This window comes from Rhipicephalus microplus, chromosome 3, assembly GCF_043290135.1.
Source record: "Rhipicephalus microplus isolate Deutch F79 chromosome 3, USDA_Rmic, whole genome shotgun sequence".
Lineage (NCBI taxonomy): Eukaryota > Metazoa > Arthropoda > Arachnida > Ixodida > Ixodidae > Rhipicephalus > Rhipicephalus microplus.
The window spans coordinates 83912118-83939022 of record NC_134702.1 but is presented as its reverse complement, the minus strand read 5'-3'; the positions used below and the strand labels follow the sequence as shown (position 1 = coordinate 83939022).

General features: G+C 42.8%; 2 protein-coding genes across 3 annotated transcripts; one reads left to right on the top strand and one right to left on the bottom strand.

Annotated features, from left to right (window-relative positions):
- On the bottom strand, positions 1-23390 carry PIG-A (phosphatidylinositol glycan anchor biosynthesis class A). 2 transcript variants are annotated; one of them, XM_037424045.2, is made up of 12 exons: positions 23153-23390; positions 22908-23064; positions 22710-22832; positions 20426-20601; positions 19268-19383; positions 18410-18517; positions 13797-13903; positions 10402-10484; positions 4939-5024; positions 3871-4054; positions 2630-2729; positions 1-170 (listed from the first exon to the last, which is right to left on the bottom strand). In XM_037424045.2, exons 1-12 carry the CDS (start codon positions 23176-23178, stop codon positions 90-92), a joined length of 1347 nt encoding a protein of 448 aa, XP_037279942.2. In that variant the 5' UTR covers positions 23179-23390; the 3' UTR covers positions 1-89. The 2 variants fall into 2 exon arrangements, with proteins under 2 accessions (XP_037279942.2, XP_075746021.1); XM_075889906.1 differs by lacking the exon at positions 2630-2729.
- Positions 23391-23615: 225 nt separating this feature from the next.
- On the top strand, positions 23616-25476 carry LOC119172891 (2,3-bisphosphoglycerate-independent phosphoglycerate mutase). Its single transcript, XM_037424035.2, has one exon. It carries the CDS (start codon positions 23794-23796, stop codon positions 25327-25329), a length of 1536 nt encoding a protein of 511 aa, XP_037279932.2. The 5' UTR covers positions 23616-23793; the 3' UTR covers positions 25330-25476.
- Positions 25477-26905: the final 1429 nt, after the last annotated feature.

Genomic DNA, 26905 nt, shown 5'->3' with positions numbered 1-26905 from the left:
TGCATTTTCGAGACCTTTATTCACGCGGGATGATTCTACCAATGAAGTAGTATAAATAAATGTGACACACGTGCCAGAAGCCCACATTATCAACTTGTGCTTTTTGTGGACTGGTGCGAAAATTTTTCGGATGTCTTGGGAGTTGGGTAGTCAACTGCTTTGTCAATCAGCTGGAGGACAAAGGAAGCAAACAAATGCGCAATTTTCCAACATGCACAAAAAAGGACCAGCAAACTTTCCCACCATCTTATCTCACTAGAACAGCACAGTCCTGATGCCAAAAGATAAGGCCTAAAAAAAAAGGCTGTAACAGAAAAGCAGTTTCCCTGATGACTTTATTTCTGCACAGCACTCTAAAGGAAACACATGAAAAAGCATTTCACTCCTACACTTCATCCTTAGGCTGCATTTGCAATTCCCGAAGGTGCATAAGATGAGACCACAGGTTTGTTTGTAAAAAAAAAAAAAACAGATGGACTGTCACAGCAAAGAGGTGGCTGGAACCATCCACGTGTAATACTTGTGTAACACAGGCACTTTTGAAAGGGAATCGAAACCTCACAACCCTATCGACTTGGTCGAGTCGTTGCGTTACTACACGGCAGTTTGGACGGCCGCCGAGTGGTTCAGCCATTTCTCCAAAAAAATTGTCGAGTACTGCAGATATTTTTTTTCTGTATTCATGCAACCGAAAGTTGAATAATGTAGAACTTCTTGAATGCCCAAATGTATCTTTTCTTTTTGTTTAAACATTTTAATAAATTGTTTATACATGGTTACGAATATACATGTTTGTTTTTAGGCTGTTGAGCAGAAAAACTATGGCAAGCAAAACACAGCAAGGCAGCATGCATGTCACTATTTCCAAGAGTAGTATCTGCAATTGGCACATTTCAAGTAGCATAAATGCATCGCTAAATAATTTCTAACACTCAGATATACTGCTTTTAAGGGACACTACAGAGGAACAATGACTTAGCTTAGATTAGCAAACTGCACTCTGAGAACTCTAATGCCATATGTTTCACTATCATATGTTCATTATTAGCAAAGAAAAGCAAGATTGAAGTTTCATTTTTGAATTTCGCACCAAAATCTCCGCACCTGGCAAATTTCAAAATGTATTTTTGGTATTTTCATAGCATTGGCTCAATGAAATTTTCTAAAACTTCATATGCTAAGTCTATGGCATTCAGAGATTATAACGTACTTCATCTTAATCGATTGGAAGCCACGTAGTACCCAGAACACACCTTCACAATTTCTTACCTCACAGCGTTTGGTGCAGAAATCTCAAGGCGGCGTCGCAACACACATTTTATTTTCAAGTGTTTTTTCACATACTAAGCGTTGCATTGAGGTAAGGGTGATGTTTTCGAGGGTGTGAAATTGTACTTTACTAATACAATTTTGCTGTTTAGTGTCTCTCTAAAGCATACTGGTCAACTTTCTTCTTTATAATCATGAGTACAAGCACACTGTGAGTGAGAGGGCATCGCTCAAAGGCCATCGAACTTTCGATGTTGTAGAGTGCTCGGTTAACTAGATAGACTACTGACTTGATGACTGTTGAAACGTTCTGTGCAGCAGCTCATGCTTGACTGCTGAGTTAATAAACCGTCGGTTGAAAGGCCACCCCAAACACCAGAGTGACACAAATATAACTTGTGCTCACCTTTCTCCAGAGTTTGTACGTGGCCTCGAGCCAATGTTAAGAAATCATAGGCCTTTAAAGCAACATGTGTGAAAGTGAACTACAGGGTCATGCATATTTCAATTAGCATCATAAAAAAGACATTCTCGTACTTACCACTACTATGTTCTTGCTCTGATCTCACAGAAAGATTATGCCCTGCGGTCATTATCATTCATGCTATATCACTTGCTTAGGTTTTAATGAAAAAAATAGTTGACAATTGTCCTTGCAGAGAAGGAGAAGCTAGATGATGCCAACAATGCAGTAGCATAAACTTCCACCACTGTATACCAGCAGCTACAGAAAGAAGCCATTTTTCGAGGGTTGCCAAGTGTTTCAGAAGAGCGAGCAACATTTCTGATACAAGTGCTAACTTTCGTTTTCTAATGACGGCTTCATTGTACTTTGGTTTCTCATCCACTGTATACAGATGTCTCGCAAACATGGAAATACCATCATCAAAAAGAAAACACAGAAGGCCTGACCTCATCCTTTCCAAGAGTTTTCCTCATTGGCTTTTTGAGCATCTCACTAGAGCTCCGACTGTTTTTATAATAATCGGCATATTAAGCTAGGATATAATGCTGAAAATCGAAAATGCAAAAGTTCATAATCTGTATTCACCGTGAGAGGGAGCTCGAAACGCTAGCAAGCGGAGACGTCTTCACAGTCCACTAAGCCAATTATCATTAATTATACGTAAATACCCAAAAAAGACAGAAAAAAAAGAGAGAGTAATCCAATGGCCACTTCCAATAATGCATCCTGTTATAAAGTAAGTTTCGAAATACTAAAGAGGACTGCCTAATACCTTATGCGAGAACAAGGACAAAGTGTACTGAACCTTCCAGAGGTCACAAGACATCTGTATAAAAGTTGAAAAGGGCGAAATCGGTTATGGCAATGACATTCATGCAATAGCAGACTACTCACCGAATTGGGCCTGATGTAAGAAAGCACAAGGTGGGTGACGTGGAGGATTAGAACGACTAGCCAGAAGATTTGAGCAAAGACGAAGCCACAGCGTTTCGCCCTGTTCGAAAATACCATTGGTCACATTTTGAGGAAGCAAGCGACGGCACACGTATATTTTTTTTAAAAGACCCATATGCAAGGAAGAATGCTAAATGTAGGCAGTCACCAGTATGACGTGTTCACCTTGACATGCCCTCAGCAAGTTGTTTAGAGCAGCAGTCAGATAGTACAAACATCCCACCTTATTCTTTGAAGTCCTGCTGGCTATCATCAATAAAACCTGTGATAAAGGTCTTACACTTTGAAATTACCCTTAAGGTAATGCATGCAGTATCACCCTTAGCCTTTTTATATACAGTTAATCCACTCTTAAGGTGAACACAGCACAGCATGGCTGCAGAGTGCGAGTATATCCACTGCAACAGCACATCACAGCAAAGCGGCACAAGTGCACAAAGATCCAAGGGAAGCACTTGGCATTCTGCTACAGCACTGGAGTGCAGGGCTCTTGCGCTGCTGTAGTACAGCTCAAGTGATGTGCCCATGTTTGTTTGCACTGCCACACCAGATGCAGTGATGCTCTCCGCAGCGCTATCACGCTGAACCATGTTCATCCCAAAAGTGGACGAGTCTACACACTATACGATTCTACGTGAAATACACTGGACAAGGGCCCACCAAGCATAATAACAAAGAAAATGTTGACAGCATTTGCAGAAAAGCTCACAGCCTAAAATAGTTCATCTTGTACAGACTACCCTCAAACGTCGATATAACGAACCCAGATATAACAAAATATTGTTATAACAAAGTAAACAAAAATAGCCTTGCAATAGATATAATGTTAGGAATAAGCCTTTATAACAATTTTTTTATATAATGAACCTAATTTCATGTAAGATGTAATATTTTTATATAACGAAGTTTGAGTGTATACTTCTTTTCATTGTTTTTCTTACTTCAAGTGGAATCAATCCTAGTCTCTGAAATACTGCCAGTCCTAAGCTATGCATTCACATAGTTAGTATCACTACCCAGCACACATTTACATGCAGTGCTTCTAAATACCAACTTACTTGATATAGTTGGATTCAAGTATTTCACAGGGCTACACATGATAATTATTCTACATCAACAAGGCAATTTCCAAGCTTTACTTTTTCTATTCTGCAAGACATAATTCTGCTCAAGATGGTTACCTGTCAAGCCTCTGACGAAGCGAAACTGGAGGTTCATGGTCAATGGCATCATAGACGCGTTGTGTTCGCTTGGCCACGTTTTCCCAGCGATACATCCTGCTAACTCGTGAATGTGCTTCTGCAGCTGGCACAACATCACCTTGTCGATGTCGCTCAATGGCACACTCCAATCCTTCCAGAAGACCTGCAGAACAAAGTCATCCACAGTTATACCAATAATTTATAATCTCACACAGTAGTATGGCTCCCGCAAAGCCCCAGCTTTGCAACAGTATCAGGTACTTCAACTGTAGTTTCAGAGTCAAAATAACACATTAACAGCGTGAAACATGCCCTAGAGCAGCAAAAAGGTCAGCTCTGATAGAAAGTCCATCACCAACGCAAGCCTTCACCTTACACCAAAGCGACAGCCAAGTATACCGATCTCATGTAGTGCAGTACAATTGATGTCCTAAACGTTATCTACATGGGTATGGTATCACATGTTATTTTGTTCAATGTCATGAAGGAAGTATTGTCCCCCTGAATAAACACATGGTATGTGTTAACTGGTATCAGGCAGTTTAAACACCAGACATTTACATAAGGCAGCACAAATGCACAGCATCAGCGTATTTCATTGTGCTCATAAGCGTAGGCCTGTGTGCTGTGTTCAGCACATACACATCTAGAGTCTCATATGCTAAGAATATAGAACTTCACTTGAATTCCTCATGACTCAAAGAGACTCTTTTTCTATCACTCACTAGTTGCATCACAGTGTTTCAAAGACGTGAGTAATGCGACGCATCTCATGGAAGGCACTTTCATTTTTCACAATGCAGCAGTTGCAATAGGCCATCAGTGCAAGATGACCTACATGACACTTGGCACGAATCATGGCTTCTTGTTCTCAACTGTAGGCACAATGCTTGTCCACACATCTTTCAATACAACTTCCTCACTTGGCACCATATTGCACAGGAGAAAAGTGGACCAAAGAAGGTAGACCTTTTTTTATTTTACCCAGAAAGGACATTGACTGTACCTAAGCTAATCAAAAAATAGCTCAAGCCAGGGTCTACTTGCCTCGCACACTAGGGTCACAAAGGAGGATCAGGTCAGGTGGAAGTACCTCGGGCACACCTCCAACTCTGGTGCTCACAACCTGCAAACTTTAGTGCCAATCGTACAGGCAATCAGGGCAGCCGGAACGCTTAGCAGCAAACAGACATGTTTGTGCCTGCTTAGCAGCAGGCACAAACATGTCTAGCCCTCCTTCTAGAATGGGTTGCCGACCTCAACTTGCCTTATAACGGTTAAAGCTTTTGATGATGCAAATTGTTGGCTCTATACATCTCAGAGGGGTGTTGTACATCACTTGCATTACCTTAGGAAATGATTATGCAGACCTTGCTTTTAACAGCCAAAAGTTTATCTAGCTGCCTCGCGATTTACTCAAACTTGCCATGACTGCAATTAGCTCCTTGTATACTGATAGAAATCTCTCATTATGAAATTATAGATTTTAACTGTAACTATTTATCTATTAATTCACTTTCACATTCAATTATGCCAGGACAAAAAGGGCAAAAGCTAAAGTGGCATGACACAGTGGTATGTTATTCCTTTAGAGCAGCATGCAACTGTTTGCAACTGCAAACTTCTAGCGAAAAAAATGACAATATGGAGCCCCCTTTTTTTTCTCTCTCTCTCTCTTAGGCAACAGCCCACTGTAATGATTACTTGCCCTGTAAAACACAGAAAATTTTTTCTGGCTGTGTTGTTATGAAATTTCACTCATTTATTGCATGACCTCCCAAGATGAGTTTTATTACACCACAGGTGTTGCTAAAGATGACAATAGTTTAGGCTTGAGTAAATATTCAATGTTATTGAATGTCCGATCGAATATTATTTGATGAAGTATATTTGAAACTCAAGAGCAGAATGAATATACAAACTGACTTTTGTGTAATTAACTTGAAAAGGTGGTTTCACAGCAGTGCTATTCACAGTGCCATTAAACTACTTAATCGGGTGCAATTTGATCTGCCACAAAGCCACACCTCAAAAAATGCTTGTATGTTTCTCATAACTCAAGTTATATATGTCAAAATTTTTTGCAGTAAATTAAACACGAGTCATAGAAACTTATAAAAACTATCACGTTTTACTGCTGATAACCTCAATGACATTTGCAACTAAACGGGAGAAAAATTCTCAGGTACAACCCATGAAAATAACAGTCTATTGTTGTTTGACTCAAAAACAAATGTAGCGTAATTATAAAATTATGAAAATAAACTAACTCCATATTTCTTACATAGTCAAAGCATTTGCAGGGGTGGCCCAAATGTGTTATTTTGCTACAATTCTATATCCTGCACCTTGCTGCGCACATTTGAATTTAGCATGTGCCAACTGCACTTGAAGGGACACTAAAGGCAAATTAAGTCGATGTTGACTGCTTGAACATGAGTCCAGAAACCTTGTAGCGCTACTTTTGTGCCAAGGGAATGCTTATTTTGGAAAAAAAAATCACGTTGCAATGGTTCGCCTTGCATTAGCTCTTCAAATCCCCTGCCTGGAAGCGATCTGTCCCACGCCACTGTTGTCGTGCCCAACGTTGCCCGCCTTTGGTGTGCGTCCGCCGACACTAGTAGGAGCAGAGCAAAAATAGTGGAAGCCAAAGCAGCAACAACGGCCATTGAACAATATTCTGCTTGCTTGGTTCAACTGAGCCCCTCTAGGTGGCGTCACCTATTCAGCCTAACCAGGCGAAAATGGAATTTTCAGACCACTCGCGCCATTCCCCATAGTAATGCCAGGCAGTTCTTTTTTCTATAAATCAAACAGAAATGCACAAGCAGCATTTTATTACGTCTCTTGATGTTTTGAGTCCGGATCTTGCAATAGCACCCTCCCATTTGGACGGCGTGATGATTTCTCCACAGCGTAACAGCTATGGGCAAACCCCTGGGCCCGCGACGCAGCACAGAGACTTGGTCTTTCTGTTTTGACGTGGGAGCGGCAGCAACGAGCTAAAGCACGTTCCGAAGGACCAAATAAAGTTCATCCATCTATCTTGATGCTTAGAAAGTTCTTTTTTTATTGCAGCTAGTTTGATTACTAGGGAATAATTGTAGTTAGACACTCTCACATCATCGAGATCATTTCCTGAATGTCCCACTTGTGGCACACATCGTGTGATACCTTTACCTTAATTTCTTTGTAAGGCACTGCTGTTGATAATAGTGCCATTTTAGACATTGTCATACATTGAGATTTCCCTCTGACAAATTGTTATTTGCCTTTATGTCCCTTTATGTTCACACGGCATCGGTCTGTTTATGGCACAAAACTATTCTTGGTCACAACAAACACAGCTAGAGCTTTTCCATAATGCCATCGCTGCCCTCACTCTATTTCAGTGATGCACTTTTCATCATTATATTCAGCCTAACCATAGGAGCGCGTAGGTGGGGGAAGGAGGCAAAGGTTTGTTGCAGCGCCCTCTTTCCTCAATGTACACGGCAGGCTTTGTGCCCCCCCCCCCCCCCTTTTATTATTCTAATGTAAAGGGCTGACTTCGCACCCCATCCCCTCTTAGGTGACAGATGGTGGGCGGCCATCCCCCCCCCCCCCTGTCCCTCCTTGTGCACGCCTATGAACTTAACTGAAGTGTCTATACCGCCGCGTGTGTCTGTGAAAGTTTAGAATGACGTTCTCTCTTATTTGTTAGGGAATTTGCCATAAGATGTAGAAAAGTTATCTTTTTCATTTGCGAGTCACTCGGCATATCGTAATGTAGCCACTGCGGCCAAGCAACAACAGTTATTGGCACTGCATGCTATAAACGGTGTTGTCATGCAAATTAATATTCGGCAGAGTAAAAGTATAATATTTTGCAAAAGAAAAAGTTCGTGCCTCTTTATAGCACTGTACAACATTATTCCATATGCCTATCGCAAAGCTAAGCCCAAATGCGCTTTAGAAGGGCATGATGTAGTGCAACTGCTGCTCCCGTGTGTCCGAGGAATTATTGCGCGTCTTGGTTGTGAAGTCGATGTAACAACGCGGGAAGCCACCGACTGTGGAAATTAAACCGCATGCAGTCAGCCACAAACAATGAACAAGTGCTGCATCCTAAATGCGTTTAGAACAATCAGCAGGTGTTGTTGTCAATTAACAAAACAAAAAAGGTCAGTCTCTTCCCGTCTTGCAAATCTTCCCAACTGATTCCCTCCAGCGCTTGTCAAAAAGTACACTTGCAAGTGTGCTCAGCGCAGCCATCGTTTATCCACAAATCGGGAATTGACCAGCATTGAGTGGCACAGTCGTGGGAATTTCTCGCTCCTACGGAAGCGTGAGGTGGCTTCACTACGGCCAAACTGCATTGCAGAACTTTGCATCAAGGAAACAGACCGGGTGTAGTGGCATTAGTCCTAAGCACTTGCTAAACCCCAAAATGTCCTTCTATGGCCAGGCCTTAGGACCCCTGTCAACGGTGGGTCCAAGGGGTGGGGAAAGAAAGTGTTCACACCCCTGTCCCCCCCCCCCCCCCCCCCAAAAAAAGAAAGAATGCCACTGGTACTCTTTTCTCCTCACCAATTGGTTGTCCTCTGTTATCTGGCCTGTTTATTGGATGCCACACCTATTCCCCAACCGAGTGAGTAACATGGGGACTAACATCTACCAAGAGCACCTTGAGAGCCTATATTAGGGTAAAAATATTGTGAGCGAGGTGTGTCACTAATGCCAACATTTCGACAAGGGGACTTCTCCTCAAGGATGTCTTAATAAACAGCCTCCCTTATTCCCTTAACCCCTTATTCTTGGTTTGATCACTGACACCATCCCCTTCGTACCAGTTCACTTTGTACCAGTATGTATTACTCTGTAGAAGACCTTTTCACAATATTTCGAAAACCACACGTAAGTGCTCAACCCAAAGTTGTTGAAAGTGAAGGAGATTGTCACTCGGTGCTCACGCCTCTAATAATTATCGAGCACGACAAAGCGTAATAAACTGTGAGCTGTGGCAAATATTGAGTGCACTGTCTACGCAGGCAATTTCAAACAGTGTGTTCTAATTGGCAAGAAGTTTTCTTTGTCTTGTTTGTTTAATTGTTAGACTGCTGTTTTTCTGGTTAGAACTTTTGTTTCCTTTTTGGTCTGACCTTATGACACTTGTCACGTTCAGAAAGTGTATGTGCCACGCTTGCCTCGTCCCTAGTGCTTCACGTCAATGCATACCTTGTGCCGCAAAGCCAGAACATGACCCTCTTTCATACTAAGAACTTGATTCATGGCTGCTCTCTGTAAGTTGACCTTGTCTCCTAGTTTACATTGCAGCTATTTGTACTATGCACACCAATAAGAATATTCACAGAAAATTTTGACACAGTCTGCTCCAAAAAGTCCTGAATCCTGTTTTACCGCTCCAAATTTGTTCTGTAAGACATTTTATTTGCCTCCAAATCATGAACTAGTTGGACCACCCCTGTATTTGGAGTTACAGTGCTTAGCAAAGAAACTCTTTTCAGGCAATGCACACGTGTGATCCTCCTTGTGTGGGTGTGCAAAAGTTTCTGCTCTAAATTCTGTAAAAGATATACCCCTCCAAACAGGCTCGCAAGTCCAACCCAACTCCATAGATTAAGCTGTTTTTTTTATTTCTGCTGAACCAAGAGTTTGAAAAGTTTGTCAACATCAGGCACTTGTATCAGTGTTTCATGCAAATCTTATGATTCGAACATGTTTCAATTTGGCTTTGATCCAAATAATCATTATTCACACTAGCCTAGTTGCAGACAAGCTACATGAAATTAGTCAATTTAGAGCTCATTTTGTCTTCAAACAATAATTAATCACCAGTGGTATTGCGTGCCTTTTCTTTTCCTAATGCTGCACATCCGGTACATCCCAGACTTCACAAAGGCAATAAACGTAATGCAAATCACTTCCCTTCATTTATAAGATGGTCAGATCGACATACACCTGCAAAGGGTTACTTAGTTTCTGCTCTCACTCTCTCTTTGTTGTTACCAAGACAAAATGTATCAAGCCTCTAAACAAGGAAAAGAAAAGTGGCCAAAAAACTGTACTACGAGTAGGGTCAAGGAATCATGCCTGCCGGAAATCTTCTGCTAATAAAAAATTTGACGTGCAGCTAGCCTTAGAAATACCAAGGCTATGCGCTGCTGTTTGTAGCACTAGACCTTAGTAGGTGCAAATTGCATTGTCACATGTGCATAGTACTACTGTTCTGACAGTAACATTTTTTTACCAGATTACCACTCAGTCAGCTGGTCCATCACTAACAAGTAGCAACGTATGACCTTGTCATAATCATGTTAGGCATTATGTTTGTACACAAGGTCCCAAATTATTTTTTTCTTTTTGAAATCAAACTGTTTAAATGTTTAAACCAGTTTGCCGCAGAAAGTTGCAAAGGCATGATACTGCATGAAAAGATAATGAACTCAGAAATGCTCCTCTTAATCTTTTTTTCTCCTTCAATAGCTACATTTGGAAAGCCGTACTCACCCACACGCACAGGCTTCTACAATAGCCATGCAGAACGCCTCTGTTAATGAAGCATTGAGGAAGATGTCTCCTTGAACCATCACCTAGAAAAAGGCAATGCAACAATGTAGGCTCTACATGCACAAAAATTATGCTCTGAAACAGCTCTGTTTCTAAGCAGGAAATAAATTTGAATATTACAATGAGGTTCAAGGGTCTATTTCCTGTAACTGCTTTATGAAAACCTGTGATACCAGGCAAAATTTTCTATCATTAAGTCACATGCAAGCACAAGCCAGCTGAACACCTTCATGTGACACGTTTATAATGTGAAAAAATCTGTTTTTGACTCTGCCTGAAACATTTCTTTCATTGTACATTTCCACCTACTAAAGTGAGATCAGACTCAACTTACCCTACTACAAATATAAATCTTAACTCTTTCCTTACCGCGCCTATTCAATTTCGGTCAATCTGATCGATGGGTTCAAGTTGAAATTCCCGCACCTCAACGCGCCTAATGGACATGAGGCGCCATCTGAAATGAAGCTCAGGAAGCACACAACCCGTGTCAGTTTCGGTTTTGGTTTCCGAAGACCCGGTGATTTTTGACCTTGCTTGGAAGATAAGCGAGCGTCTGGCGATAGCGGCAGCCATGGCGTCGTCGCGCGCTGGGTCTGAAAGAAATCGTCGTATTTCTCGTTATTCTAGTGTTGTTACAGTAGATTTTTCGGATGAAAGTGGTAGCAGTGGCCCTGAAGAAGATTCCCTATCATCGGAGTTTAGCACCGACAGCGATGAGGCCCTCAACATACCGGGAACGTCTTCGTCAGCTCGACGGTGAGTTTTTTTTACGGGATTTATCGCGTTGTTGAGCGCCTGCGAGGGGACCGAGCGTGTTGTCACAATTATTATCTCTATCCGCAGGGTCTCTACGTCCTATGGGCGTGATTCAATGCCTCCCGCTGCACAGCGCGTGCAGTTTTGTCCAAGACGGAAACCGGGAGTCGATCTGGGCATGGCGCGACGGAGCAGCGCTAGTCGGTTTCTTCGAGCCCTGGATTTCTTCTTGCTGTTTTTCACAACGGAACTCGTCACAGCGATGTGCGAGAACACAAATGAATACGCCTGGGCGCACATTCTCGAGAAACCAACGTACTCGGAACGCGACGGATCGTGGAAAAATGTTTCCCCAGATGAAATGATGAAGTTCATCGGATTCCTCATCTACATGCCTCGCCTCGCCTGCACCTCTATTGCCTCGCCTGCACTGCCTCGCCTGCGCCTCTATTGGAGCACAGCAGAGTTGTTTTCTGGGCTAATCCCACGTGGGGTTATGCCAAGAAAACGTTTTTTCTCCTTCCTCGGTATGCTGAGCGTGACGGATCATGAAGCTACCAATCCCGCTACAGACGGCAAGCTGCACCGAATTGCTTTTTTACTTCGGCACATCAATGATGCATCTGCGCTCCATTTCCAGCCAGACCGTTACATTTCCGTCGACGAAAGAATGGTGAAATCTAAAGGCCGTTCGGGAATACGACAGTATCTTCGCGACAAGATTGTCAAGTGGGGATACAAGCTGTGGGTCCTCGCCTACTCCAATTCCGGCTACACAGTGCAGTTTAGTGTCTACACCGGGAAGCGTGAGACACCGAGCGTAAATGGACTCGCATTTGATGTCGTGACTAGCCTGTGTGAAATGTATTTTGACCAGGGATACACACTATTCGTGGACAATTTTTACACGCCTACGTCTCTTTTTTTACACCTCCTGGAGCGGAAGACTCTTGCTTGTGGAACGACACGGAAGGATCGTCGCACGTTCCCAGCGGAATTGAAGGACTTCACATGGGAGAAAAAGGCCAAGAGGGGAGATGTTCGCTGGCTGCGGCATCAAGGCGTCTTGTACCTTCAATGGAAGGACAGACGCGCAGTGCACATGATGAGCACTGCCCACACTGCGAACAGCCATGTGACTGCAACACGGAAAGTAAAGGTCGCTGGCCAATGGAAGAAGGTCCCAATTAGGAAACCAAGACTAATTGAAGAATATAATGCAGGCATGCTTGGAGTAGACAGGTCAGACCAGCTCATCGCATCGTACAATGTGTTGATGAAGTGCATCAGGTGGTGGAAAACTTTGTTCTTCCACTGCATCGACATCGCTGTTGTGAACAGTTTTATTCTTTTTGAGGCCCATAGGAGAGAGCACCCCGAAATTCCAGAACTGCACCGAGCGCCTCGTTACGACCAGCTTGCCTTCCGAATGGAGCTTGTGAAGCAGCTACTGGGAATTGAAGCCACAGGTTTTGGCAGCGCCCCTCCCCCTCGAGAGTCTGCGCACAAGCCAAAAGTGATGGAAATGAGGCGCAACTGCAAGCTCTGCTATGCGAGCCGCAAGGTTGAGCACAAGACGAGCGTCTTTTGTGAAACGTGTGGCGTTTACTTGTGCTTCATCGCGACCAGAGACTGCTTTGGTGAGTGGCACCGCCACCACAAGGGATAACATTTTTGTGTGGTCTCACAGTTGTTTACCTGTACTCTTGTAACCTCTGTGGTCTTTAGAAGTAACTACTACCTAACCAGTGTATATTCAGAATTTGTATTGCCATCTTTTCGCTTGTTACACCCACTTTTTTTGAAAAAAAAAAAAAACTTGTGTCCTTGAGAATTTTTTGTTTGTTATTTTTTTATTCTTACTGTGTAATAAAAACTTGTTCTAAATTTATTGAAATAACTAGACCATTCATTCCTCTGCATTTTCATGGGCTGCAGAACATCTAAAATATTTTTTATCTGCAGATAAAATTTTTTTTCTTGCACCCTCAGAAAATTGTCCCGTAATCACAAGTGCTAACTTTTTTTTCTGCTGTGCTAACAATTTTTTATGTGTACTGTTGAAACTTTTAGGATAGTTAGCTATGTAAATATGCCACAAAACGCATATCTTGAATTTTTTTTACTGAGATATTTGTGCCCACCATGCTTACTTTTCCACATTTTTTTTTGCGGTAGTTGCGAAAAATTTTTTGTTTGGGATTTTTTTTCTGCTATTAAGTTGCAAACACTTGTTTTGTATTTATATCATTAAAAAGCGCATTTCTTTGTCTACATTTTGGTGTATTACAATTAACAAAAAAAAACATTGTTATATAACGATAAACTTTTTTTTCTGCACCACATGAAAACGGGTCTTTTCCTGGCGGTAAGGAAAGAGTTAATACAAACCTAGGCAAACAGGAGTTGATAAGCACACTTACACGCAGTGTGCAACACCACATGCAATAGAATTAAATGGGACCCAAAATACAAGACCCAAAAGGCAGCCCCGCATATAGATACATTGAGCCTATCTTTTTTTGCATGATATTATCTCATGCAGCAGATGTTAAAGCTATTTCTCCACCACTTACATCTCTCACAGTGTCATGCTCAATGGCTCCCAGCATTGTGATTCTCTCCTGGAGCCGATGCCGTTCTCGGACTTCTTCAATCACAAGTCTTTTCGGGCCGTCACCACCTAAAAATAAAACAGTGACATGGATGACGCGAGTAATGGATTCCAAAGCACATATTTTGACTAGTATAGGCCGAATGAAACAAGATTTCCATGAAAAAGGGCTATAAATCAGTAGTGTAGTTAAAACTTGATATTATGAAGTTTCCGATCTAACGAAGAACCTTCCATTCCCCAGAAGGTACCCATACGAGCTCAACGTTGCGGTTACCCCCATATTAACCCTTTACTGCCTAATGTCACGGTTTCCCAACACACCAAAAAACTGCGAGCAAGTAAGTCATAGAATGCGTGCCGCCTTTAATTTCAGCTGTCAAGTACTCACAGAGAACATAGCTTTCAGCATGAAAAATCTAGCACAATCTTGTGGAATGTATTTTATGCTAGAACCAATTGTTCTATAGCTGATGACGGAGAGCGTGAAGTGCATGCAAGAGCTCGTCATTTTTTCTTGCCGGGCTGATGCAAGTTCCATCTTCAATAATTTGTTTATTTGGTGTTTACGTGCTCAAGACGTGGCATACACCATGTTGTGTAGTTTTGAAGTGCGTTTTTCATTGCAAGGTGCTCGCTCCAGTGGCATTTAGAGAATTCGTGACATACATACAAGTGTGCATTAAAGGTGCACTTTAGATAATTTCACTGTGGAGGTTGCTATTTAATGCTGTAAGATGAAAATAACTTTTATTTTTTTGGCCGTTTCATAATTCAGGAATTAAAGGGTGAATGTGCACTTGTAAACATAATAATGTAATGGTTGGCTACAAACTGATGCGGAAAACCTTCCAGAAGTCCCAAGTGCCTGTGCCTTGAAACGGTGCCAACTTTGGGCACACCAATGGACGCCGGTCAGGTCGTTTGCACCTCGCGGCGAAGCTCAGGTTTTGCTAGCATAGCGTCGCTGTGCACATCGGGCCCACACATGCAAGAAGAAGAATGTGCGCCTCGCATTCCATTCTGACCCAGCAATTTGCTCCAGAGAGTGTGTGTGTGTGTATGCTATTGGTGGATTCACATCAGCTGCCCTCCACCAGAGTGGAGTGCTCCGGAGCAATGTTCGTTGGCCACTTTGCATTCGCCAATAGAGGGCACCGTTATTTACCGCCAATATGTGGAAAAGATTCAGATGATCTGTTAGAGCCTACGATTACTACTAAAGGGCTTGGTTTCTTGTTTTTGAGCTTTATGTCACTTTTTAAAAATTTTTACTGTGGTATATGCAGTTGAAACTTGATTTAACAAAGTGGCGACTATGCTAAAATTATTTCAATAGATCTAAAAGTTCATCAAATCTGAAAATAGATTTCTTGGTAATTTGGAATCTGAAATTGTAACATAGCAATACCCCAAAGCTACTTCATGCCTGCACGTGCGGAAAGTCTGTGAGGGTGACCCACACAAAAAGCCCATCATGTCGAGGTGATTCATGCAATGTAGGCAGTCACATTGAGTTGTGACAGGCTACGAACAGACGGAAGAGAAAGGGTACATAGCAGTGATGTTAGCAGGCTGACAAGCAAGAAAGCTGTAAGAAGGTATTCAGCATCATCTGTCGCATAAACCGTAAAATAACAAAGGCGCTTACCACTTATAATGATCCTGTGGGAACACTTACAGGAATGTAAACTACCCTCTCCCTAATGACCACCTGGTACGAAAGAGTGCTGTCGACTGTTCACTCTAGTGTTTCGTGCATTGATGAGGTTTTGGTCTTGTCAAAAAAGAGCTACAGTCAGGACTAGTGCAGCTATACCTGTTAACTCGGCAGCACAAGAGAGCACACCTGAAAAGAACCTAGTACATGATGTAGTGCAACCAAAATGTTGCGGACAACACTTAACACGTGAAAGGCAAAAATGCTATTTCCTCAGCATCTTTCAACTTCTGTGGAAGTCCACCTGATGTGGCAGGCAAGGGTGTGCTCCCTTTGAGTCCGTAATTCCAAACCAGCCTCATAGTCAATGTATAAAACATCTGAAAATTTGGACGCGAAAAATCCTTGGCGTCTTCATATTTCAGACTTCCTGCAAAATTTTCGAATCTAAAACAGCACTAATTGAGCCCCCACCTTTGCCACATCTATCTTCTCCCATGTTGGAACCAACATTTTCTTAAGCCAATACATTTTCGATTGTTGTGGAGCCTGAGAAGCAGCTTGGCCACAATTTGAAAGTGTGGTGATGTGAAGTATTTAAAAATCTGAAGGGGGGGTCACTTTTAATTGGACGTTAAACAATGCAACCGTAGCAAAACCTGAAAAGCAGCCTTGCCGCAATACGACAATGTAATAAGGTGAAGCATTTTGAAGATATGGGGGTCAATTTTAATTTGACATTGACTGCGTTAGACTTTGGGGAGTTCAGATAGTTCGAATACTAAAAATTCCCGTGTAAATTGAATCGAATATAAAACAATATTAAAAAATATTCGTAATTTCGAATATTTACCCACCTTAGTAATTAAGCAATGGTGGAATTCTCATATTCACATCTTGGCCCTTTTATTACCCCGCCTACTTTTCTTTTAAATGCGAAGCGTTTTTTAGCAAACTTCAGCGACTTTGAGCGTATCTATCTATCTATCTATTTAGCCGCCTACGAGTTTTAGCTCTCCTGGTTGTTTCGATAATAGTATTGATACCAAACTTGGTATGGCATAACATGACTCTACGAAGAACATATTTGGCTAGTCATACCATGAAAATCATGACACGTATGTCATGAATGTCATAATTTACATTTCATGGTCCTGCAGCTCTTGTGGTGGTTTCATTCACATGGTATGTTGCAAAACTGGTATGGTATGACATGATTGCATGGCGAACACAAGCAACAGACCCTAACATGAAAATCATGACATGCGTGTCATGTAACACCATGACTACGTTTCACGCTCACGATGCGCTCGCGGCCGTTTCGCGAGCATCACATATACCAAAGTTGGTATTACAGTATGTGAATGGATGACAAAGGTATGTGACTGGTGCGAACATGATAATCATGAGATGCGTGTCATGTAACAACATGACTACATGCCACGCTCATGATGCGCTGGCTGCCATATAGCTCGCTTCACTTATACCAAATTTGGTATTACGGGACGTGAATGGATGACGAAGGGTGATACTGGTACAAACAAGATAAACATGAGATGCGTGTCATGTAACAACATGACTACATGCTAAGCTCATGATGCGCTTGCGGCCGTTTCGCTAGTTTCACATGTGCCAAACTCGGTATTACGCTACGCCAAAGAATGACGAAGGTATGTGACTGGTGCAAGCATGATAATGATGAGATGCATGTCATGTGAGAACATGACTAGATGCCATAGTAAAGACTCCAATAGATTTAGACGTGCGCGTGCTTGCCGGCGTTCATTTCGTTGCGCCACGCTGGTGTTGCCCCGCCAGGCACCGGTACTGCCATTTACTCGCAGGCGTGCGCCGCGCTGCGTGGCTTTGACGCATGCGCGTTTCAGTGCGTCCGGCGTACTTCTATCACGAAAAGGGGGAAATGCAGTGTCTGGGTAATGCATCGATGCGAAATGCAGCATGTCGCATCTCACGTCAGTTGCCGTCAGGCCGTGCCGATGGAAGCCGGTCGTGTCTGGCGTCCGTCTATAAGTGCTCGCGTTTCGCTAACGCAGCGTCGCTATGCCCAGCGTGCGCACACGCCGACGCTACATAGTAGTATATTGGGTCCTTTAATATGCGCTCGCAGACGTTTTGCTAGCTCCACATATACCGAATTCAGTGTTACGCGACGTCAATGGATGATGAAACATATGACTGGTGCAAACATGATAATCCTGACACGCGTGTCATGAAGGAACATGACAACATACCACGCTCATAGCATGCTAGCGGCCGTTTTGCTAGCTGCACATTAACTAAATTTGATATCACGTGACATGAATAGATGAAGAAGGTAAACAACACATCCAAACATGATAATCATAACACAGAAATCATGTACGGCATCATTTACCTCCACCTCGTAACGTTGTGCTGATTTTAAGGTGACATATTAACATTTTTCTTTCGGGCTTCGCATATCATCGATTTCCACTGTATGTGGGATCTGCCAATTTTTTTTTTTTAAAGATTTGTTACCATTCATTTTTTATGAAACAGCAGGTAACTAGATGCATGACTCCTTCATTTAGTTACATGATGTTTTACCAAAAATGAACTTCGACCAATTTGCCCAGCTAACCATTTTGTTACCGTTGCCACGAGGCACACTTGGGATACTGATTGAGCATAAGTGAAATTGAATTTTTTCGGTCGCAGATACTTAGTTTGCATAAGCTGCATAGGGGAGCCGATTACAGTCAAGAAATTCGATACAGAGTGGGCTCAACCACTATTGGAAGTGGCCATGTGACACCACGCCAAGACGAGTAAAAACTGTAATGAAACGTGAAGAGAGAACAGCCAAAGCAAACCGGGAGTGTTGCGACACTACAAATGAGCAGCCCTGGTCGTCTCACTGGCTGCACACTCACCTATGATGAACTGCACATCAGGGTGCCTGTTGCAAATCACCGGAATGACACCTGCCATGAGGTCAACGCCCTTGCGGTACACCAACCGACTGACCACGACGATGGTAACTGAAAGCAAGAAATATGTGACACTCAAGCAGAAATGCGACAATGTGCCCTACTTCCCCGCAAACTGTCAACGAAACTTATTTTAATTTATTTGTTTACAGATTACCTCCATCGCCATATAGGCATTGTATGAGGGGGGGGGGGGCACATAAACATAATCAGTACAAAGGAATGCGTAACAAGCATATATAAACACATATAAAAAAACACCATCGCATTGATTAGAACACAACTATAAATCAAAAAATACATTTTCGATAACTATTCAACAGCAGAAACTTGCCAAGCACGAAAAGATCTGGTATTTAAGTTCGGCCATGTTTGTATTAACCAAAAACACAGTTACGAATTGAATTTTGACATCTGCACATCTACACAAGATATGCTTGATCGATTGATTGATTGAATGATTAATTGATTGATTGGATTGATCGATCAAGCGGGCAAGCAAGAGATCCAAAGCAACCGTGTGGTGCTGGGAAACACCACAGTATGAGGCTTCATATGAACACCCGATACTTTTTTTTTACATGCCCATAGGTTCTCAACATGCATTTTCCCCAATTAGAACATGGTTGCTGTGGCTAGGCATCGAACCCCCAACCTAGTACTGAAAAGCAGAGTGTTCTAGCTCCATCAGTGAGTGAGATGGCAGCAAACACCAGTGAGAAGCTCAAGTTTCATATGATGGCTGCCTGAATTGCCATTGTTCACACTTACATACACACAAAAAAAAGAGCAGTTTCTCACCTTTGTTCGACGGCTTCTTGTTCAGGTCAGGAAAGAATACTGCAGTCTCTACAGCATTCGGTATGACGGACACCCTGGCAGGCGGCACATTTGCCCTCAGAACAGTGTTCTCCTTTCTGTGGATATCATCCAACAATACTATCACAAAGGTGAGTTAGGCATGGGAGGTCGTTATTTGCAGCGAAATTGAAACAGCTAAAGAAAGGCAATTTTGTTTCTTCTGAAATAGACTAGCGACCACGAGGGTAGGCCACGCAGAGACAAACTGAGCATATGCCTGCCTCCCCCTCCCCTTTTACCACGAGTTTCAGTGTACCATAGGTTCGACGACGTAAAGCGATGCACTTCTACATCTGCCTACCAAGCCTTCCCCCTTTATCTTTATTTTGGAGGGGAGCACACACTTATGAGTGTCGTTCTCCATGGAAAAAATTCCAGGCCGAGCCATTGCATGAGAGCAGTGAATATATTTCTTTAGAATTCGATATGCAAGCATTAGCAGCAGCAATCAAGCCAGCTGCAAAGTAAAAGAAAGCCTTATCATCTGTATAACAGGCACAATACACTAACAATTTGTGCCATAAAAACGAAAGCTTCTCTGTAAGCTGAGGCCCTCTCAATTTTTATTTTTTTGTTTTAGTGCTCAAGCTTCTTGTTTCCTATTAAGAACATTTTGGTATTCCAGGAACAGTAGAAATTGAATTAAAGCTTCTGAAAAGACAGGCAGACTGCCACGGTGCCTTCAGCCCATTTTAATGCAAGTCTCCTGCATGACACAAGTGGTAAGCAAGAAGATAACGAAATGTTATGGCAGGGATGTGAGAATGACGTGTTCTAATGTAAAAGAGAACAAAAAACATGGGTGCCTGTAATGTGTACGTTAGAGAATGATTGATAGCCCTTTTGAAACATTAGTCCCGAAATACGTTGAGGTATTGCGAATTTTCAATTAGACTATGCACTGGTGCCTAGTTGCATATGAAAAGGCTTGCAAATGTTTACTTGACTATATCATTGCACATGTAAATTTGTGTAATAAAAAATAAGGACCGTGAAAAGCAAGCACTCTGCAACACAAAATATGCATCGACATAGGCAAACTGCCTTCCGAAATAAGTTTAATTTAGAGAGAGAAGAAAGAATAGCTTTTATAATTACCCAGTGTGTGACACACATATGACGTGGTTGGCAAAGGACAGAGACATGCTGAGCAATTTGTTTGTGATGATTGCGCTGGCATCGGCAAAGCCAAACAGCGAATGGTCCGTAAAGACGGCTCGAAGACCCAAAGTGGAAGCATGCAGCATGACCTCCAATGCCAACGAGGAGAATGCCTTTACAAGAGAATAGAAATTACAATCAATGCAAACAAATTTTAAACTATCCTACTGTCTCTGGTACAGTGGCCAAGCGATAATAAGTTTGGAAGGTGAATAATGATAATTCATTTCAGAATTCACAACAAATGCTTTTAAGGGGACCCGCAACAGCCTAAAGCTGGTTCAGGCATTGTGCTTGTGACCATTGATGCATTGGCACCATGTTGCATGGTCTGCTAGGATTACATAGTTGCAACGCTAGCGCAATCATAAATCACACTTGGAGAGAGGGATCACGTTTAATTGACACATGCTCAACGCCACATCTTGTGCTACATAGCTTACTAGATTATGTTGTTGGGATAGTTGGTTGCATTCTAAAAAAATGTCAGGGACACAACCCACATAGATGAAAAAAAGGAAGAAGACAGAATAGAATGTAGTTTTTTGTAAATGCCCTATCCTGTCTCCTTTCTTTTTTCGTTCATGTGTGCAGCATCCTTAGCATTTTTTTCGACATGGTTTCTTTCTGCTGCGTCATCCCTCCCTCCCTGCTTAGCTTCCAGTGCTTTCGTCAAGTCAAAGGGTGAGAGAAAGCATTTAAAGCAGCAGCGAACTCCTGTAGCTCTGTTCAATCGTGAAGGACGCAAATAATTTTTTTGGAAATCGATTGGAGGAGCTCTAAACTTCGATAATAAGGACCATCGATGATTAATAAAAAAAGTGGTCGGAACCCCTTTAAATGCAGTGCTTAGATACAGGTACGGCGCTCATGATGCACGTTAGTGCTTTTGTAGTATTAACGCTGGCACATAATTTTTCTTCACTCTGATGAAACAAACGGACAATGAGGCCAAGGAAAGTGTAGGGGACATTATCTGCAGTCGTTAACTGTAATGTAGTGATTATGACATAAATGTAAAGAAATTAAAGTGGACAAAAAACGATAAAGCATCGGACGCATCATCCGGAAGTTGTATGTTCAATCTTTAACGGTAGCTCTTTTCTTCCCTTTCACTCTTTTCCAGTAGCGACGTCTCGCATGAACGAAGAGCTGCGTTGGTTAACATATGAACTACTCAATTCTTTTGTATTCATATCATAATTTCTACACTGGAGTTAGACTGACAATTAAGCCCCCTATACTTTCCAATGCCATCACTGTCTGCTGGTTTCACTAGGTTGCTTTAACCAAAAAACGAGCTTTTAATCCAATCCCTTTTCTTTGTCATTCTAGGAACAAATGACAATCAAGGCATCCGGAGTTCTTTCTAGAAATGCCGTCCTCCCAACCCTCACCCTTTTTTTTTTTTTCAACTGTGAAGACACATGCGCATTCTATGAAAGATATATATATATATATATATATATATATATATATATATATATATATATATATATATATATATATATATATATATATATATATATATATATATATATATATATATATATGATTGATTTGATTGATTGATTTGTGGGGTTCAACGTCCCAAAACCACTATATGATTATGAGAGACGCCGTAGTGGAGGGCTCCGGAAATTTTGACCACCTGGGGTTCTTTAACGTGCGCCCAAATCTGAGCACACGGGCCTACAACATTTCCGCCTCCATCGGAAATGTAGCCGCCGCAGCCGGGAATCGAACCCGCGACTTGCGGGTCAGCAGCCGAGTACCTTAGCCACTAGACCACCGCGGCGGGGCATATATATATATATATATATATATATATATATATATATATATATATATATATATATATATATATATATATATATATATATATATATATATATATATATATATATATAGTGGGAGTAATAATTCAATGGGCCAGTTAGTCTTCGTGAAGGTATGGGATATGGCACAACGGGAGCGCTGTCAACAAGGATAAATATATTTATCCTTGTTGATATATATATATCCCATATATATATATATATATATATATATATATATATATATATATATATATATATATATATATATATATATATATATATATATATATATATATATATATATATATACGTAATTATAGATCTGAAATAGTAGGTTATTTTATGCTCAGAAATATGCACTAAAATTTTCAAACAAATAGTTAGCAGAGGGACATGCTTACGGAATGTGCGTGAACAACCGTGATTTCTTCTCTAATGAGAATGTTCCTTATCAGCGGAAAGGAAATCATTATGGTTGGCAGAGTGCATTGGTTGTATATAACAAGGAAAGGAAGGTAGTACACCTGGAAGAAAAACAAACATGAAAGGTGGAGGCCTTGCGTGAGTGCTTCGAAAGAAATCGAAGTGAGCAGGCCTACCTTCAGCCCAGACGTCATGTATCTAACCCCTTGCCTGTCGCCATAAGCATGCGTGATGACACAAACTTTGTGTCCAAGTGCTAAAAGGCACTGCGAAAGCTGGTAGATGTGACTTTCCACGCCACCCGTGTTGGGATAAAAGAAGTCCGAAACCATGCTGCAAGAAATGGAGGATAGTGAGAACGCTCTGTTCATGTAAACAACGCATTTTCTAGGGGACTACTCCGCCAGAGCAGATTATTCACCATATCCTATGTCGCTTTTGTTCCATGTTCGCGACAAGATGAGTTACTTCCAGGTCACAGAATGCACCGCAGACTCATCGCCGCAAATGAAGCGCAATAGTAATTGATGGTAAAACGAACAGGTTGGTCCATCACATCGCTTGCAACACTTGCATTGCTATTTGGAGCAGGCAACTGGACGTGAGCGACGTGACCACGATCACGGTTCACGAACCGCAATGAAACACGCAGCCACTGAACACCTACTCAACCTGCACGCAACCCACACGATTGCACGCTGCGTCACGTGACCAAACAAATGTAGAAAAACTTGTCCTTGTGTAGACAAATGAACGCACTTCTTCGCCTAGTGGTAGCAACCATGGTAGCAAGTGCACCAAAGCGGTAGACGACGTTACTCGTCTTTCAAACTGTATTGTGGCGCCCCACCCAAGGTGGTGTCAAAACAGGAAAATGTTTATCATTGCAAGCCGCGCTTGGAACAACTGTGGTTCCGGCGTTCGGTGCGTCGTCTATCTCTGGCGCGGGTCGCGGTGTCAAGGGTGTTCAAGGGTACGAACAGTGCCCTCAGCTGGGGTCGGTTGATTTTCGCTAACAAGGGCTTCAGTCCGGGACTCGTCGGTCGTCCGCCCCTGCGCAATATGACTAACGTGTGCTTGATCGTCATAGACGGCTGGGGACTTTCGGATGAAGCTCACGGTAATGCCATTCTCAACGGTTATACGCCCGTGATGGACGCCCTCAGTAAAAATGAAGGTCAATTCATCCCATTGGAAGCTTCCGGCCTTGCGGTCGGCTTGCCCGCCGGTCTGATGGGCAATAGTGAAGTGGGCCATCTCAACATCGGCGCCGGACGGGTCATTTTGCAAGAGATCGTTCGGATCGACCAAGACATGGATAGCGGAGCCATCCAGGAAAACAAGAATTTTGTGGAGGCCTGCGACCGCGCCAAATCCAAAAACGGCCGCCTTCATCTTCTCGGTCTCTGCAGCGACGGTGGAGTTCACGCGCACATCAAGCACATCTTTGCCCTACTAGACGGCACCAAGAAGCACGGTGTGCCTCACACCTTCATCCAGTTCTTCGGCGACGGCAGGGACACAAGCCCCACGAGTGCTATCAAGTACGCCCAGCAGGTGTTGGACAAGTGCGCTCAGATCAAGTACGGCTCTCTGGCCACTGTGATCGGCCGCTACTACGCCATGGACCGAGACAAGAGGGAGGAGCGCGTGAAGATCGCCTACGAGGGCCTCGTACAGGGCATTGGCGACAAAGTGGAATCCGGCGAGCTCATCAAACACATCCAGGGCCTCTACGGCGCCCCCGGCGACAAGAGGCAGACCGACGAGTTCTTCAAGCCCATCATCGTCGACCCGAATGGTCGTATCAAAGACGGCGACACCCTGCTTTTCTGCAACTTTCGTGCCGACCGAGCCCGCCAGCTCACCGAAGCGCTGGGAATCAAGCCCCTCTTTGAGACCAGCGTTATCCCCAAGGATCTGAAGGTGTACACGATGACCGTGTACAAGAAGGAGTTCCCGTTTACAGCTCTTTACCCCCCAGTCGTACCCAAGAACGTCCTCGCAGAATGGCTTGGTACCAAGGGGAAGACCCAGTTCCACTGCGCCGAGACTGAGAAGTATGCCCACGTTACCTTCTTCTTCAACGGAGGCCAGGAGAAGGCCTTCCCTGGGGAGGACCGCTGCTTGGTACCATCGCCCAAAGTGGCCACTTACGACTTGAAGCCTGAAATGAGCAGCGAGGGAGTGGCCAACAAGATGGTGGCAGTCATTAATGAAAAAAAGTACCCGTTTGTCATGTGCAACTTTGCTCCCCCTGACATGGTCGGCCACACTGGAGTCTATGAGGCAGCGTTAAAGGCTGTGGCAGCCACCGATGTGGGAATTGGCCGCATCATGGAAGCCTGTGCCATGAATAATTATGTGCTGCTTGTCACTGCAGACCACGGAAATGCCGAAATGATGATGACTGCCGACAACAAGCCTGTCACCAAGCACACCACAAACAAAGTGCCCTTCTGCATTAATGGAGGTGGTTACAAGTTCTGCAAACCCGAGCATACCCCCGCTCTCTGTGACGTCGCTCCCACAGTTCTGGACCTGTTGAAGATTCCTCAACCACCCGAGATGACTGGAAAGTCTCTACTTGCTCACTAGAGGCAAAACTCAAGAGTCACCCACTTTCCCGGTGCTGTAGAAGTCATACTCTGTTCCTGGCCAGACACCCTTGAGGCACTGTTAGGTTTAACCTTGCCCAAATATTTATCTGCCCCTAAATGTCAATAAATTATGCTGTCAGTGTCATTGGGTCTTGTTATGGCACCACATTTAAGCCTTTTAACCAATTACTTGCTTGGCAAGTAGTCTTGTAGCCCTGACTCAGAAATCATGTAACTAAAAAGCATGGCGGTTTGGGCTAGTTGGTATGACATGACGATTGGTATAGCGTGAGATCAGAACGACAAACGGACAAGAAGACGAGTGCTACTTTCCAACCGCGTTTATTGTGCAGAGCGTGAAAACATATAAAGAAGACAGTATATTATGTGACAAAGAGCAATGCAAGAGTAAGGGAAAAAAATCATCGCATATCGACGGAGTGAATGATGACGAGTGGGGTGAAGCGTCTGTCAGCCCGGCTGCGCGACCATCAGTGTGTCCCATCAGTGTGTCCGTAAGTCCTTCGGTCCATCTGCTAGCCTGTCTGTCTGTCCGTACAGCTTTCTTGATGTGAGGTCAAGATTCTTGACGATGTGGCTCACATCCACGCTGGGGAATTGGCCAAGAACCGGATAGTTTCATGAATTACTCTTTTAATAACAGGCTAAGATTAATCTATTTATGATAAATGAAAGAAAGATGCAACGGGACGAATTCGATAGTTGAATTGAAAGTCGTAAACTCTACCAAAGAATGATTTCAACTAAACCTCTTGGAACCTTTGACGAGACGAACTCCTGCAATGCGTCAACAATCTATTCTTGCTGTGTGCTCCCTCCTCCTTTCTTTCAACCTTCTTTCAAAAAATTTTTTGGGATGTGTGATAAATGTGCATTTTTTTACAGCGACCAAAGAAAGCCAATTGATAGTTTGCCCTCTTTCTGTTTATGCTTCCTTCCTTCCCGCGTTTGTCCGATTGTATGTACAATGTTACATACCATTGACATGCACCAACTCGCATAGCAAGAAGTTCTTAAAAACTATATAACTAGTTGCACGTGCCAATGCTTTCAAGAAACCTTAATTTATTCTCTGACAGAGGCACGGAAGGCTTGCTAATGCATGAAACCGCGCCCGAGTTAGATAGCACGCAAAGAGGTTTCGTGCATTAGCAAGCCTTCCGTGTCTCATTTTGAGAAAGAATTAATGTTCCTCTAAAGTATCAGGGTGCGCAACTAGTTATATAGTTTTTTTGTTTTCTGTATCGTTTCCTTAGAGTTCTTCCTCGGCTTTTCTTCTTCTCTCACACTTGCATTACTCTTTTTTGTCACATGGTTTATTGTCTCCTTTATATGTTTTTGTGCTCTGCACAATAAACTCAGTTGGAAGTTAGCACTCGTCTTCTTCTTAACATAATCTTCTTCTTCATTATGATAATCCCATGTTCCCACGCCCAATGGTAATGTGCGCTTGTACCACGCATTATTATGGCAATATTACATGTTGCATTGTCAAGCGTGTATACAAAACGAATGTGTTTGTAAAGCACGAAAGTTACCTTTACTGCATTTTT

Excerpts from the sequence above, each read along its gene's own strand:
- PIG-A (XM_037424045.2), bottom strand. The coding sequence starts at position 23,178 with ATGGAACAAAAGCGACATAGGATATG. Across the intron at positions 22,833-22,907 it reads ACATGACGTCTGGGCTGAAG|GTGTACTACCTTCCTTTCCT; the intron begins GTAGGCCTGCTC and ends TTTTTCTTCCAG. Across the intron at positions 20,602-22,709 it reads CGGTTGTTCACGCACATTCC|GCATTCTCCTCGTTGGCATT; the intron begins GTAAGCATGTCC and ends TCTCTTGTAAAG.
- LOC119172891 (XM_037424035.2), top strand. The coding sequence starts at position 23,794 with ATGACTAACGTGTGCTTGATCGTCATAGACGGCTGGGGACTTTCGGAT.